Raw genomic sequence first — 16,921 nt, forward strand, 5'->3', positions numbered from 1 at the left:
AAGAAAAAAGAACTCCTTTTACCCACAGTAAAGATTCAGAAAACCCTGTCAAATTTCTCTCCCCTTATGGCCTCAAACTTGCAGTTAGATTCAGGGCTAATGAGAGCAGGCTGGGATTTTTGGAAGACAGGGTTTTAAGATACAAGCTCTAAAATAGAACACAGAGACAGTTTCTAGTAGAAACCCAAATTACAAATTTGAACCCGAAAATTAGAGTAATATGTGACCTTTAACTCCAAGGTTCAAAAAGGAAATAAAAAGAAAATGAACATTGCTTAATTGCTGAAATAAATCAGATCATAGTTCTCAAAGTGTACAACAGTTTTATTGATCAATGATCAACTCAGGCTTACATGATTACAAGTATACAAGAAATCACTGAAACAGTGACCAGTGAAGACACTTCCGCTTTCTTTTCCCCATTTCTATCTTTCTCACCAAGGCTACAGTAAGACATGGCCAGATCTGCGTTGAAATGAAGGCAAAATATTTCAGAGCATCTGTAAAAACCTAATTTAGCCCATGTGCTTACATTTGGAGTGTGGTGTACATGATCTCATAAAACATAAAAAAAAAAAACCTACCCCTCCCAGTTATATATTTAGTCATTTGTCATATTTTCAACCCAATATGGGTCCCGAAACACAATTTAGGAAAGCAGGACTTCACTTTATCTCTGTGGCACTTGCTCTGCGTTTGCTGTATGGAGCTTTAAGGTTAATTACAGCCAATCAACTGCTTGCCTTCACTCCAAGTCGGTGGAGTGTTACGGTCATATAATGAACAATCAGTGTTAATCTGTGTTATGCTATGACCTCTCTGATCAGATGAGGTTAGAGAGGGAGAAAAAGACATTGTTACAGCCTTTTTTTAACTTTTTCATCCACACGTATGGCACTCAATGAAACACTCACATATACACGACGACAGACGAATACATGCACACACACTGACTGTCTACCCCTCTCTCCAATGTTAGGCCAGTGTGAGTCATTCTCGTGGTGGGCACATGTCCAGGTTCGGCACTAATCTGTTTTTGTTTTACATAACTGTACAACCGTTGAGTGGCTCTGAATACAGCTCTATCATGGCACTAATATAAAACTCAGTAAATCTATAGATCTGTCATTCTCTCTAAAGTCTTCACTTCTTAAAATGAGTTTTAGAAAAGGCTGGTTTCACAGAGCTCAGCTGGGCGATAACAAGGAGGGAGGCCAATGTGATATTACATCTGAGTCCGTCCATGTTGATGTGTGCGCTTTTTCAATTTCAGTCTACAACTGAAATGGAGATTTGACAAACTTGAGACTTCATACTAGTCTGCAAAGTGCATGAATACTTCATGTTGAGGGCTCATCCTAACCAGATGCTGACCGACATACATACATATGACTGTATCCTTTCTCTGATCCGTTATTCCCATTTTTTACTCATTTGTGCTAGTTGATGTTAAAATTCAGCAAAGTGTTTCTACATGCAGATCTTTGCTGTTGATCAGCCAGACTGTTGGCTATGGGCGCTTTCACACCAGTAGTTTGGCTTATTTGGTCCAGACCAAGAAAAAAAAAACTGGTGTTTACACCGACTGTTCATAACAAATCAGAAGCCTTTAACGTGAATTTTAAACATACTGACGGGTAACTCACTGATTGGACCGTTTGTGATGTCATCATGCGTCACATCAATGCTACATGGACCCACATGGAGAAACAGCCAATATATCTGCAATAAGCTAATGATATAATAACAATAACAGTAAGAATAAGGAATTCAGTTGCTGTAACAGAGTTCTTAGAATCTAGTCCCAGTTTGTTTATTGTCTTTGCTCTGGTGCATTCTGGGATAACATAAAATGTATATTGGAGTGAGTGTGGTGTCGCTGTGAAACCAGCCCTTATTCTTGTTTAAACAGTATGCATTAGGTATCATCAGTACAGTTCTGAAATGGCAGGTGTGTTTGCAGGAAGCAGGCCGAACCACCCGCATCCTGCTCTGATTACTGAGTGCAGCGTCCATTCAATCTCAGTTAGGGTGCACTGTGGCGCAGCTGTAAGGCAGCTCCTCTTATTTTGCCCCATAATGCACCACTGATCAAGTCACTAAGAAGAGTTGACCCTCTGCCCTGACGATGGGGTCCAGGTGTCAGAGGGCTTGTTTGAAGTTTTAAAAGCAACACTTCATAAAATAGTTCCAATCGCAGCTCGATTGTGGAGGGGAGGTTATTACTGGTCTGCGGCCGACGAGTCACAATCAAAAGGTACAGGAGTGGAGGAGGAAATCAAGTGGAAAGGTAACCGTTTAAAGCCTCTCTCTGACACGCAAGGAGACGTGAAGGTGACTGGAGACGGTTAGCTTAGCATGTCCACACCTGTTAGAAAGGTGAAAGAGAAAGTTAGAACGTGTCATCAAGTAATGGCGTACTATAAATATGTAACATAACACAGAGTAGGATAGGAGGGACGCATCAAAAAGGATATGTTGGGAGAATGGCTATTACAAAGACTTTTCTCTGATATGAACTTATTCATAAAAGGCTTTATCAGCTGCAAAGAGGCGCAGGTGGATACACATGTATGACAGCTGGCTGATGCTTGGTACCTTGACGGTGCTGTCCACGGCCCCGGAGAAGAGGCGCCCTCTGGAGACGGCCAGAGCTGTTACACTGCCCTGGTGTCTCAGCAGGGTCTGGGTACAGATCATGTTGTCCATGCTCCACACCTACATGAGCCAAACACACACCATACTTGAGCTACGTTTCATTAAGAGCAAAAAAAAAGTGTTTTACACACAAAATGTACATCTACCCTCTACTGTAGAGAGATTTGAGAGAAAACATACATTTTTCCATGATATTTGTATCATCTGACATCATTTGTTGAGCTTGTTTGGCCCAAAAAAAATCAACTTGTGCTTGCTGCTTTTATCCTACATGCTGAGGGAGCACAGTTAGAGATTAGCCATACAAGCTAAACTAGCACAGTTAAAAGGAAAGCATAATGCACTGTGTATGAAACAGCATGTTTGTGTGTCACACACACACACAAACAAAGGAAAACACAGTCCGTCCTCACCCTGAGCGAGCGATCGTAGGAGGCGCTGAACACTTTGGTCTGGTCAGGCGTAGAGATGACAGCGAGAGCGTATACTGTTCCCACATGTCCTGTCAGGGTCCGCACCTGCTCCTTAGACTCAATGTCCCACACCTACAGAGGGAACACACAGACACACCCTTTAATCATCAGAATACTCACCATTAAAACATCCATCATCACATGAGTTTGCTGTGTATAGCAAAGTCTTTAGGCCGATAGAAAACAGTTAAAGTAAGCGGCTGGCTGATAGTACATCAGGTCTTAGTCTTCGTCTCATGTGCATTTAACCCTGTGTTTACAGTGGATTAACCTGCATATAATTAATACTCAAATGGGCAGAAAAAACAAACAAACAAACTACAAATGGAGCCAGAATGACCTCATGCATTATAAGAGAGCGGGTGAGGCATTTGTTAGTTTGCTCATCAGGCAGGAATGAAGAAAAGTAAAGAAGTAAAGTGGTATTAAAAGAAAAACAAAATGTATGTGTGTGTGCTTGTGTGTCTCCCTTACGTGGATGAGGTTTTCATAGGTGCCACAGACGATGTGGTGATTGGTCACGGCGATGGAGTAGACGCTGCCACCGCTGGTCTGCAGCACGTGAACACACTCCAGAGAACGGATGTCCCAGATCTGACCAACAGGGAGAAAGAGAGAGAGAGAGAGGGAGTCAGATAGGAGGTATATAAAAAAAGAAGAAGTGAAATGTGAAGAGGAGGATGTTAAAAGGGGTGAGAGTGAGTGTCTTGGGAGGGAACAGATAAACAACCACAAATAGTCAGCATTCAAAGGAGTAAGTTGCTCAACAACTGTTGTCAATTTACATCTCCATGGCAACACACAGTGGAGCAATCGCCAGTGGAACTGGCTAGTCCAGCTGGGCAATCAGCACTAAAGAAACAGGCCACCAAACGCAGTAGAGAGAGAGAGATATGATTCAGTTACATATATGAGTCCGTCTCTGTTTGACAAGGCCTAGCTCATTCAAAAATAAAGTTGTTAAATAATTGAAAATCATACATTTCTTGAGCCCAGGTAGCATCTCCAAACTACTTCTTTTGTTAAACCAAAAAAAAATAAGCTTTTCTATCAACAGCAATACAAAGACAGTGAGGCTGGAAGAAAATGACCTCTTCCAGCTGGATAGCCATAACACTGACATATTATCAGTGTAGGGCCCTATGATTTCCGCGATAACGCGGACGGAATCACGGAATCGGTCAATAAAAACGGAATCTACTGTTTAACACGGAATGTCACGGAATTCGCCATTATTTTGGTGAAATTCAATTTCCAAGGCAAAGGGAAACAACACAAATTAAAGCAGAACTAGGGAGGAATTTTGGTTTGGCGACATCTAAAGACCAAACTACTGCCGTGAAAAGTAGAGCCTGGCTGCAGGATCGCTAATGTAACACACAGCGCCAAACCCCTTTCACAAATCTGTCTATTCAATGTTTACTTATGAATGTATCCATGTATGTAACTCTGACATGTACATAACTTAATTTATTGTTAATAATATGGTCTGTTTATAAATTCGGCATATGATTAAAGCATCTAAAAGCACGTAATCATGTTAAACGTTTACTGTTTTTAAGTTATTAATGCCACTCGCTCCCGCAGATACACAGCACAGGGAGGTCTTATATTCAGCCATTGCTAAAGGGAGTGTTGTATTATGGAACAGCTGCTGTGGTATGAAATTCCAGTCTCAACAATGTTTCCTACACGCAATTATAACTCTAGCGTCTACAGCCCGTTGTTTTCATGTAGTGTAACTTGTGTAATGTGTTACATTATTCAGCTGTTGCCGTGATGTCGGCTAACGCTGATGCTAATGTTAACTAACTCTCCGTCGCACAATAGACTGTAGGTTGGTGTTGCAGCCAGCTGTTGGGTGAAGCGCTGTCCCACAGGTAAAAGCCTTGGACTTATAGAGCCTTGTCCAATTTTCACTCTAGTCCAGCTTCTTGCAAAGTTAATAAGGATTTTATTATTTATGTACAAATAATATTTAATGTTTCACTTGAAGCACAAAATGAATGGCTTTATTTTCTGTAATAGCCTATACCCAACACATTTGTTTTTTGTTTTTTTTAAGCATTAAAAACAGTGCAATGTTGTGATGTATTTTAAATTTAGCCTTATATCTGATTAAATTGTTAGAATATTATTTGTTCGCAATAATTAGACACTCGTTCTGATGACGAAAAGAGTGTTAATTGTAAAAAAAATTAGATTAAACCGGAAAAAACGGAATTTGTGAAAAAATAAAACGGAATTTGGAAAAAAATAAAACGGATTTCATAGGGCCCTATCAGTGTTATGGTTACTATACAAGGTTACTATAATGCTCAAATGCAACCAACAGCTGAGGGGATAGGCAGAGTTGGGTGATACTTTTCATGTTTCCCCATCTTTCACATGATACACTCATTTAAACATTATTATAAAAATATATTCATCATGTTATAATCATTATTACATGAAACCAATCAGATAGACAAGCAATTGTTCAAAGTCTTTGTAAAGTACACAAACGAAATCTAGGCTATGAGCTTTATCAAAAAGGTGGCTTCCTTTTACTCTGCTCCCTCATTTATGCCTCTATTTTTATACCATAACATCTAAAATAGCAACATGTAATCCATGGCAGTCTGAATGACAGGGTAGACTATTAAATAGGGCCAACTACTTTTAAAGTACACTGGTAGCCACAATGTTAAAGCAAGCAAATGAATCCAATCAGTGCATATAAATGTTTCTTCTAGGAACTTCTGTAGTTAGATTGCATATGTGAAGGGATGTTTTTTAATTGAACATTGGCAACATTTTTCACAGCCTTTTCTGCAGCAAAACACTTTACTAAACGCCCTCAGTGACGAGAGACTAACTGCTCTGCTTTCAAGCGCCATTAAAAAGCATTAATTCATTCATTTGCATCTCCTTTTTATCTGCCTGTCCACATTATTCATTCTGCCAGAGAAGTCCCTCATTTTAAAAACCAGTCCCTCTCCTTTTGCTTTCTTTATCTCTCCGTCTGCTGCTGACTCCCCGAGGTATTCATTAGTGACCAACTCTAGTAGGACAGACACACACAGAGCACTTTCAGTGATTCCTCCTTCAGAGGACAGAATCCAATTAAACACACACACACACACACACACACACACACACACACACACACACACACACACACACACACACACACACACACACACACACACACACACACACACACACACAGGCTGTATTTTAACACATTAATCAATGAAGAAGACTAGTATCTAACTGGGCCAATCATTCACCATAAACTGTTTATTTTGGCCGCTTGGCACTCAACTGCCACCTTCCAATTAGAATCTCGTCAATGGAAGATACATCTGTACACCTGCCAAAGAAAACACCTGCATATCCTCATTCCGCTGCACCAGGACAAAAATAAAAATGGAATAAATGCATCCAAGGAGGAAAATACAGATTTAAACTGCCCCTTTTAGCACCGAACATAATTATTAACAGTGATAGCAATGGTAAGTTAGGATAAGCTAATGCCAGCCCTGTAAACTTTTCTCTCGGTAAAGGCAGAGGAAAACCCCACCACCCTACAAACTATTCACATACTGTACGAGTTGCTCTCTTACAACAGCATGCATATGAGAGATATAGTGTCTAGTTATGGTTACAAATAGAGATGCGCCGACCCACAATTTTTCAGAACGATCCCATTCCAAGATAATGTCCGATATCATAATGATCATACATTTCTTTGTTGGTGGTGATGTTATGTGTTAGGAAGGCTTAACCCATTGATGACGGCTGCTGCGCAATGCCACATTGGCTCTCCTGCCTGATGCTGCATCGCGCAGCATTATTACTTTATCTAATCTTCATGGCATTCCCAGCATAGAATGCACTGTCATTGGTTCAAATACACATGAGGTGGGTTTTGTTGATTTTTTAAGACCACGTGACCACCCAAAAGTTGTGTGGTTTGCCGAAAATCATGTCAATCAAAAAAATAAAAAATAAAACAAAATAATAAAAAAAATACGCCAGCTATGTCGGCGACAGAACAGTTAGTGGCGTTTGGTGCGCAGAATCAAGGTCTACTATAGACTACTGACGAAAATCACACAACACATTGCATCTATTTATTAACAATATTTAATAATTTTCTAATTCATCTAATTTTGACGATTTTTAGAAATATTTGTTGGTTTGTAAGCGCTAAGGGAGCATGTTTAAATAAAACCTGTGAACCTTAACTTTTAAATGTATTTTATTTCATGTTTCTATGTGCTACACAGGCTTAGATATTAAGGTTTTGGTAGACTTGACAATTCGTACTATTTTTTCAGAAAACCCTCTGGCATTAAGGACATGCATCCTAGATTGCCATAGTCATCAATGGGTTAAGCAACAATTCTCATTTAAAAGAGCAAAACATAAAAAATGCAAAAAGGTTTATATTAACTGCTTTAAACTGTTTGAGTACAGAAGAACAACAGAACTAAACTTTTTATTTGCTCATTTATTTTTAATGTGTGCTATATTGCATAGCTATGGCGCACATTTACATAAATGTATTTCATAGTTAAAATATCGATTTTGATTTTTTTCAAAGTGGGGAGTCCGATATCCAATAAGTAGATTGCAGTATCGGATGGGATCGGCCCCATCCCTAGTAGCAAAGTTATGATTGGAAGATCAAAGCATGAATGTATATCAACTACTATCTCCCCAGCCCTCCACCTACCTTGATGGTCTGATATGATCCACTGTACAGGTGGTTCTGGGAGGCCACCAGAGCTCTAACCCAGTGATTCAGTCCGGTCAGCTCCTTCTTCAGCTTCAGCTCCGTACCCACGATGTCCCACACCTACACACACACACACACACACAAACACAAAGAAAAAAATGATGGATGGAGATGATGAACACTTAAACTAAAAAGGAAAAGAAAAAAATGCATCACTGACTTCAACTACACAAGATCATAGTCCAGATCAAATAGGTCATTTAAACCAGCTGCAGCTCTTTGGGATTAAAAACAATATTGACATGACTTTATCACAAAACGCTTCCATTTCACAAAGTTTCCATTACAACACATTTTCTGGATAAACTTTTTTTGTTATTGTTATTATTTAAGCAATGTGCTTTTACTGCAAACGAGTGCGCGCGCACACACACACACACAGTGGTGCTGGAGTGAATACACAATGGGGGAAATCAGTTAAGAGTATGATGTCACTGATGTTGAAATAGGGAGAAGCTGGTTGATGGGGGGAGGAGGCAGAGTTAAGTTGGGTAAGAAAGGAAAGTCCCTGTTTAAGTGGACTGACATCATATACACACCATCACCCCCCTTTCCCTCTCTCGCTCGCATAAAACCATGGTTACAAAGACAAGGCTGCTGCTATCAGTCCTCGCTGTCTGCCTCTCCTCGCTGAGCCACACTCATCTGAAGAGTGAGTCAAAGCTAAAGGTCACAACAACAAAAAAAAAGATGTCCCTATATTCTTCATTCTAGTGAAATCACACTTTTCTTTCAGACTTCAGCAGTGAAGTGAGGCTGAGAAACAGGAATTTTTAAACCACTTCTTAAAGAAATTGAATCTTGACCCTAACATCCTCAGAAACACCAGACAAACCAGATAACCATCGGCACACGTCAAACAGCTTGAAAAGGTTATAGCCACATACATGTACAGTAATAACTAATGTGGATTCCGCCATTCCAGTGAAACTACTTTGGCTATGGTCACAAATTATATTTTGGTTATAAACAAATCCTCCATGGCTCTAAGTGCTTACACATGGTTTCGTTCCTATGTGTGCATACTTTTAATAACCCTAAGCCCGTGTACATCTTCCAGTTACATTTGGTGTACCCCAAGACTCCTTCCTAGGTCCTCTTAGCTTCTTTACATATATGTTTTTCATAAAGTATGCTATGCTGATGATGCAGTCATACATGCCAAAATGAACCCAGTTGAATGCATCAGTTTTCAAGTAACTGTTGGACACAAAACCATATATTCATTTGAAGACGTCTTGTCCACATTTTAATTGTCAGGCCATATTAACAGTCAAAACTCTTGGGGTAATTTGTGATCTCTACTTGTCACTTAATCCTACAATAGGTCTACTATCAAAATGTTTCCATATACACCAGCATGCTTTCTAACGTATTTCAATGTATCATTGCTTATGTTCATTTACTGTCTTACTTTTAATGATCTATCAGTGGTTCTGTATGTTAGTTCCTCAGTTGATTACATTGTTGTAAATTATGATGAGGCACTTTCATGTGATAATTTCCTTTAAATAATCCTTGGCTCATCTTGATTTAAGGTTTTACACAACAGACAGTGGATGATGCATCAGAGACATAACTGTACCTTAATGGCCTTGAGGGAGCCGCTGAACAACATGTTGTGGGAAGAGACCAGTGTACATACAGGGTTGTCATGGGCACGGATCGTATTGACTTTCTGCAGGGTCTGGATGTCCCACACCTACGCAAGATGCAATGCGGCAAGGACAGACAGTCAAAAACATTACTTCTACACTACAGCATGTGCTAACAATTCAAACTGAAAGAAGAGGAAGATGAATGTCACTTACGATTATGGTGCAGTCTGCAGAGCCACTGTAAAGCTTGTTTCTATGGAAACAAAAAAAAAGATTAAAAAAGCCACACTCAATATTTGGAGGATAGGACTAGACATTCCCGGGGGACATTGACTTTTGATTGACTATTGACTATTTATGAGAATGTGTGCGTTTTATTACCCCTGGATACACAGTGCCAGTACGATGCCATCATGACCCTCCAGGGTTTTCTGACACTTGTAGGTGGTGCAGGTGTCCCACACCTGAGGGAAAGAGAAGAGATAAAGTGACATCCTGCACTAAGAGCTTCAAAATGATGACTTTAGTTGTGTTTGCGTGCTTCCTTAGGCCTCCACTTGAAGCTATTCTTTTCAGAGCTTTTTTCTTTTTTGTGTCCTGTTAAAAGGTGGTTTAATAAGTCTTTCATTTCCCTCCTGTCTGCGCATGCTGATTGTTACCTTAATAGTCTTATCTGAGGATCCAGAGAACAGCAGGTCCCCAGTGGAGTAGACACACAGACACCAAACGGGACCCTGGTGGCCAACAAATGTCCCCTTACACTTGAAGATCTGCTGGGGGTCGTACGCTACACACAGGCACAGACACGGGTGAGACTGGATATGTACTTTTCATTGGAAACTAAACACGAGAGAGAGTATAAACGGAGCTGAAACAGGAGTATTAAAAATAGGGACAGAGAGAGGTGGAAGAGGAAAGGAGGAAGGTAGAGACGGATGGAGTTTGGTAGAGGAAAGTGAGGGAGAGGAAGGAAAGGCCAGAGAAGGCAGTCAGACTTATTAACAGAACTTTGACGATTTAATGGACAAGAGTTTCTCAAAGAGTTTTCCTCCACTGTGATATGAAGAATAATGAAGGGTTTCAAACTGAGGTTAGACGGATACTTACAGCCCAGGATTCCCATGTTGAGCCTGGCGTTGATGTGGGACAACTCATCCTGCAGAGACACAAACAACAGATTGGGGGGATGTGTTTTCTCTATGTGCAAATACATGTCAAGTAAAACAAGGGGCAAACACACTTACGTTGAGCATAGAGGCATCTCTGCGGAATTCCATCAGGTCCTCACTGAGTTTACTCTGGTTCTCATCCAACACATCTGAAATACACACACAACCACAAAAACTTTGAGCAAAGGATCAAAAATGCATTAAGGAGTGGCCCATCAGGTTCATAGAACTATGTGGTGTTGTGTAGGAGTTATCTGATGAAAACTTTTTTTTCCATTCTCAAACAGTAATCAGATCCTGAGCCTTATAAACAGACCAAGTGGCTGCTATTAACAGTTCTCTGAGTTGTTGACAAGCCCCCCCCCCCATTCCTAAACCTAATTAACTATGCAAATCCTAATTTTTTGGCAACACCAGTTGCCAAAAGTTTGTTTTTTAAGGTGTAACATATTTAGTATGAGGTGCACAGGCAGGCATGTAGCGAATGTCAGCCAAGTTAAATAGACCCGACTTGATTTAAACCATGCTTTGTTTTATATTTGGTCCATGTGAACCCAAAAAATAAAAGGTATATAAGCAATTAAACTGGGTTGCAGGCAGAAACTAATAAACCACCTGCTCCAGCAACTTGTTCAGTGGAGATGAACAAATTCCTGAGCACAGTGTGTAAACATGCAAATAACTCCCGGGCAAAAGGTTATACATCAAGAGTGTAATCTTAGTCTTGGCTTGTTGTGCTGAATACGCAGGTGAAATAAACTTTCTTTCTCTACGGAATCTTACCGAATTTGAGCTCCAGGTTCTTCTCCAGCTGGTCTAGCTTCTCTGACAGTTTGCCCAACATGGAGCGCAGGAAAGCAATGTCTTGGTCCTTCTGGGCCAGAGTCAGCTGCATCTCATGGAACCTGAACAGGGTCAAAGGTCAGAGGTTAGAGATCAGATGGACACTATGGTTATTGAGTTATAGCTCAAAGGAGTTCTATAAAGTGAATAGTATGATGAACAACACCTGGCAAACAATTAATAAATCTAACAAATATTTGCCGTGAGTCATGTCTGCTCACCTGTCATCAGTCTGCTGCAGAAACTCCTTCAGACCCTCAAACTTACACACCTCCAGGTGGGTTTCATACGTGTCCTGGTTCCCAATGAATGTACAGCTGTCGGGGAGCGGAGAGTGGCAGAGGAGAGTGTTAGATATGGATTGTGAAGAAAAGAAAGTGACTGCCTTTGTGAGTAAAGTTAACTTTATTTTTTTTATAAATGCTACGGACAAACTTAGAAACAGTCAAACATAGGTACTAACAAATTAGCAAGAGATGAAATGCAAAAAAAATTCTCTTAAATATATTGTTACTGGAAGTTGGAGAAAAAATAACAATTCTAAAGTGTGTGCATTTAGGACTCACCCATATTTGGAGTGTGGACATTTGATGTGCTCACATTCTTTGAGGTGAGCCTCCAGGTTCATGGTGAGCAGCGGGGGGCAGGAGGGGTTGTTAGGGCAGCGGACCGGCCTGTAGTCACAGCTGACCTCATGTTCTCTGCAGAAGTACAGAGAGTGGGGGGTGAGGAGAAGGAGAACAAGCTGTGTACAGCTTTGCAACGTGTTGCTGCTTTACAGTGTGTCATAATATGTTCATGAGGAAGCATTGGTAATCAAACACACTATAACACCTCCTTTGTGTAGTGCTTACTTGCGTGAGGTCAGTTTGATGGTGAAGGGGCAGCCCAGTGGGTCCACCTCGTATGCTCCAGGCTTCCCGGCCACTGTGGAGGTGGAGGCTGCGGCCCCGCCTGCCCCGCTGGCTGTGGCCCTGCAGCCGTACTTGCAGTGAATGAACAGCTCTCCGATCTGTTCAGCTACCGCAATGTTGTTCACCACAACCGTTAGCTTAGCTGCATCCACCGGGCACTTGTCTGTGAGTATAACAAACATGGACGTTATGTTACAATAAACAGTGCTTCTACGTACAGCATTATTAATGTGAAAAAAGCCACCTGTGTTTGACAAGCAAAACGCATTTAAATCTCACCTGAAGTCAAGGCACATCGTCTGCAGAATGTGTGCTAAAGGAAAGAAGAAAAACAGGCATAATTACATTACTAGACAACATTGGTTACTGTTGCTATGCCTGTCAAGCTTTCTGTTCTCATGCGGGATGTTTTGAGGCGTTTACTATGAAACAGTAGCAGATTCACCACACAAAAATCTCAGACTTGTGAAACAGTGGGTCCCTGATTCCAGACAGACATGTAAAGTGGGCATCTTATTTCTAGCTGGCAACCATTTTTCTAGTCGATTGAAACTGCTGTCTCAGGCTGACATTTTTTATGTTTCTAGCTGACTCATTATAAAACAAGAAGCCCTTAAAAGCATCTTAAATATATGCATATGGCTACATTCATTTTATTGTGTTTGCCGAATCATGGCAAGTGATCTCGCTTCACAAACTTGGCTGGAGTTCCTTGCATGTAAATGCTTCCTAATCCATTAAAGAGCTGCTAACGTTACTCTAATTAAATAGCATCCAGGAGCCCTTCAAAGACAATGTGGAAGATGGACAGAAGGAGTAAAAGGCTGGAAAGGATAGATGTAAACTCACCCCACATGTGGTGATGACGGGGTCCTTGAAGACATTACAGCACAGCTGGCAGCACAGTTTCACTGATGGCTGTTCGGCAAACACCATGGGCTCCTGCGCCAAAGGCAGCACACACTCATTTGTTAATTTCCTCACATTCAGTTCCAAAATAAGATAAGATATACTTTATTCATCCCAGCAGGGAAATTCAGATGCTACAGCAGCCAGCATACACATACACACAACACAACACTACACATATACTTAGGCCTACGTAAAATAACTTGTAGCAGTGTTTTTGTATGGTTAAGTGTATTAACAATTTACATAAGTGTAAGTAATGTTTGCTAATTAATATATTATGTGTAATACATGAGTGCGGTGTGTCATACCGTGTCTTCCTCCTCTTCGTGCAGAGAGAAAGTGGAGCGCAGAGACATGTTGGACTCAGAATGGAGAGAGCGGATTGATATGGCTGAATCTGACCTGCGAGGAGTTCCCATAGGAGGCTGAGGGGACGGGAGGGAACAGTGGAGAGGAGAGGTCTTAGCCTATTCATACACGCTTTGAAACACACAACATGTAAACTGGTGTGTTAGTGTGTACCATTCCATCGTCCTCATCTCGAGGAGAGTAGGTCAGAGTGCTGGAGGAAGACGGAGTTCTTCTGTGCTGCTTATAGGTAGTGGACCCTTCAGCTGAAAACATAGGAAGGCAAAATTCACCCAAAAAAAGAATTGAGTACTGTGAAAATCAGGGAAAAATAGAGAAACAATCGTGCAGGAAAAGAAAGAGCGAAGAATATGTGTTTATCACCTTTAGTTCCAGCAGCCACGGCTGAGAAGGTAGGGCCGAATGACGCCTCCATCCTGCTCTGCAGTGCAGAGAGAAAAGAGACATGAAGTTGAATTATAAAATGAGAAGGAGAACAGAAAAGGGTAATTACTGCAGAATTACATCACACAACACAAGTGTAATCTGGGTCTTTAATTAAAATGGCTGTCCTATCTCACTAGTGTCTCTCACCCTTCTGCTGGAGGGGCTGCTGGGGATGGATGCTGTTGCGCCGGCTTCTGCTGCTCCTTCCGGGGAATCAGTTGTAGCGAGCCGGCTAACTGCTGCTCATAACCCAAACCACACCCAAATGCAAAAGAACTAGCAGCTAGCTGGAGTGCTAAGCCTGGGGAGAGGAGAAAGAACATCTGCTGTGACACATATATTATTACAGTAATAATAAATCTAGTGATTTGCCTCTGAGCATCACTGCAGGAGCCTGACTAGACACTCTGAATTACAAAGAACACGATACTAGACATAGGTTAGCTTTATGTTTTTAACAGAGACAGAAAACAAACAGTTGGCCCCGGGAAAATGGCGGTGGCAACAGTACAGCTTCAAGCCACTTTAGACGACAGGCATTGCAGTGACCAATAGGTGGATCATGGAACTTGTACAGTGGAGTCACTGTTGCTGTAGAGACATTGGACCTACTTCAGTACAACAACACCAAGTAAAATGATACCCCTTCAGTCATCACAGGAAAAACGGCTTTTACAAGGTTTACTTTGACCAATTGGACTGTTTCAAAACTCAACGAACAAGGCCAGTCAGCAGCAATGACTGAGAGGAGGAAGTGCATTTGCAGGAGCAACTGGTTTTCATTTATTTTCATAAAACTCTCCATTGTACATCTCTGCACTGCACGGAAAGACACTGATGGTGTTTTGCTCCCTTATTGAAGTTAAGAGATATTCTGCCCCCAGGACACAGTGCTAAAAAAGCACACTACAGCAGAAGGCAAAGCTGACCTCAACCAATTTAAGGACGGAAACGGTGAGAAAAAAAAGAAAAAAAAGTGACCAGCATCTGCAAACACACTGGGGGCTGGGGGTGAGAGGCAGAACCAGAGACAAAGGGAAGAGGGAGAAAAGTGACAGCCAAAAAACCAGTGACCCGGACAAACTACTAGACACTGATGTAAAGAGAAAGGTATGCGGAGCGTCCGTCAGCTCACATGGTAACAGGCTGCACAATCTGCAGATGAAACTATCCAGGACCTCTAACCCAGCTCCAACCAGAGTCACTGGCTTTTTTCACAAGCTAGGAGTTTCCCGTAAAGAGGAGCCCCGACACACAGAGGAGGGGGGCGGAACAAACACACGCACACACACACACAGCCGAGCAAAGTTAAAACACTGACAGCTAGCTAGCAAAATGTTCCGAAGCCATATATGAAAGAGTGTGACAGTTTCACGCGCGTTAGCTGCTATAAACGACGGCCCACTGTACTGTTTATTCTCAACCGACATTTTTTTGACAACCATTTAAAACTGCGATAATTACCAAGCTAGTGTGGCTTGTTTGCTAGCTTAACTTAGCAAATGTTACATTTCTATTAGCTATCACTGCTGCTAGCGGCTAATGGCAAAGAAAGCTTACAACCAATGCGGAAATAGCACTATGTTATACTTATTGAGACAATTATTCAAACGATAGATAGGTTTACTTTGTGGACTCACCATTATTTTTCTATCAGCGCAGACACAAGTCTGCAGACGAATTCCTCAATCTTCTCCCCTCTCTTCTGCCTCACATACACAGAGCTAACACGCTGCAGTGTGCTCTGGGACATGTAGTAGGAGGCGTGCCACCGTCCCCCCTCGACGAGTACCCTTCTCTCTGCTGTCACACTACGCTACCCACAATGCACTTCGCGGCGCTGCCATTGGACTCGGTGCCGTCAGTATGCTCCGCAAACCAACTGCGAGGCGGACCGTTTCTAAAAATCTGTCCGCGTTCGTCTTTATTGGTTCTCCTGCTCTGACTGGGCCATCATGCGACATCCACCATCACGTTTAACGGTGAACGCACGTGTACGGTGGTGTGATGTACAAAGATAATGACCGAAGATACGTAGAAACTGCTAAATAAGACATCATCATAATGCCCAGTAGCTTGCATACTTGGGCTACAGGAAGGTCATTGTGCAGTGCATTATACTATCTAGTAACCTATTTATTGTGAAAGTGGCATATGTTGCCACTTTCACAATAAATAGTCCTACATTGAAAATATAGGAATATAGACTATGCTCCTGGAGTAAAACAAATCGGGACTGTAAATGCAAATCACACGGTGCACTTATAATAGGATAGGAGAGGCGTTACACACAAAAACACAGAATAAAAAAATAGTTGTCCTGAAGGTGCTTCAGACTTTGGATGTGATGGGCCTACAATGGTAATATTTTGGTAGGCTACATGTAGCCTATGCCTAATGTGTGAAAGTGTGTAGACTAGGCTACCAATAGCAGGATGTAGATTCAGAGAATGTGTGCAGATGTGAAGAGTCTGAGTGGTGACGGGTTTAATGATATTTGAGTGTCTACAGTCAAAGCAGCTGAGTGGAGTTTGAGCCTTCATCTACTACACTGTCATCTCGTCTTTGTGTAATGTGGCCCGCTGTCTAAAAGTCTCCTTCTATAAGGTCGTGAAAGATGCTCTCTGACTTGAGACAGCAACAGACACTAATGCTGCTGTAACAGCATCAGTATCTCAAGTCTGTTTCAAGTTTGTTAAAATGCTGTTTTATACTTGTACTCCAAAACATCTCAGAGGCCAAATAAGGTTGGCTACTTATCGCTGCACAATAT

At 41.5% G+C, this 16,921-nt stretch overlaps 1 protein-coding gene across 1 annotated transcript; it reads right to left on the reverse strand.

The window, feature by feature from the left end:
* Positions 1-303: 303 nt before the first annotated feature.
* traf7 (TNF receptor-associated factor 7) lies at positions 304-15,859 on the reverse strand. The gene is made up of 22 exons (XM_080043650.1): positions 15,789-15,859; positions 14,296-14,449; positions 14,086-14,143; positions 13,876-13,967; positions 13,662-13,778; positions 13,291-13,383; positions 12,721-12,754; positions 12,382-12,604; positions 12,094-12,228; positions 11,749-11,844; positions 11,468-11,589; positions 10,760-10,833; positions 10,623-10,671; positions 10,175-10,302; positions 9,897-9,979; positions 9,729-9,768; positions 9,503-9,619; positions 7,855-7,977; positions 3,606-3,725; positions 3,072-3,203; positions 2,599-2,718; positions 304-2,368 (listed from the first exon to the last, which is right to left on the reverse strand). The coding sequence occupies exons 3-22, from the start codon at positions 14,135-14,137 to the stop codon at positions 2,354-2,356; spliced, it is 1,965 nt and encodes a 654-aa protein (XP_079899776.1). The 5' UTR covers positions 14,138-14,143; positions 14,296-14,449; positions 15,789-15,859; the 3' UTR covers positions 304-2,353.
* Positions 15,860-16,921: the final 1,062 nt, after the last annotated feature.

This window comes from Ammodytes marinus, assembly GCF_949987685.1.
Source record: "Ammodytes marinus genome assembly, chromosome: 16".
NCBI lineage: Eukaryota > Metazoa > Chordata > Actinopteri > Uranoscopiformes > Ammodytidae > Ammodytes > Ammodytes marinus.

Bases quoted from the DNA above. Each gene is read 5' to 3' on its own strand.
- traf7 (XM_080043650.1), bottom strand. From the start codon at position 14,137: ATGGAGGCGTCATTCGGCCCTACCTTCTCAGCCGTGGCTGCTGGAACT. The intron at 12,605-12,720 runs GTGAGATTTAAA...TTATACTCACAG, and splicing joins ACGATGTGCCTTGACTTCAG to ACAAGTGCCCGGTGGATGCA. The intron at 3,204-3,605 runs GTAAGGGAGACA...TTCCCTCTGTAG, and splicing joins CCTATGAAAACCTCATCCAC to GTGTGGGACATTGAGTCTAA.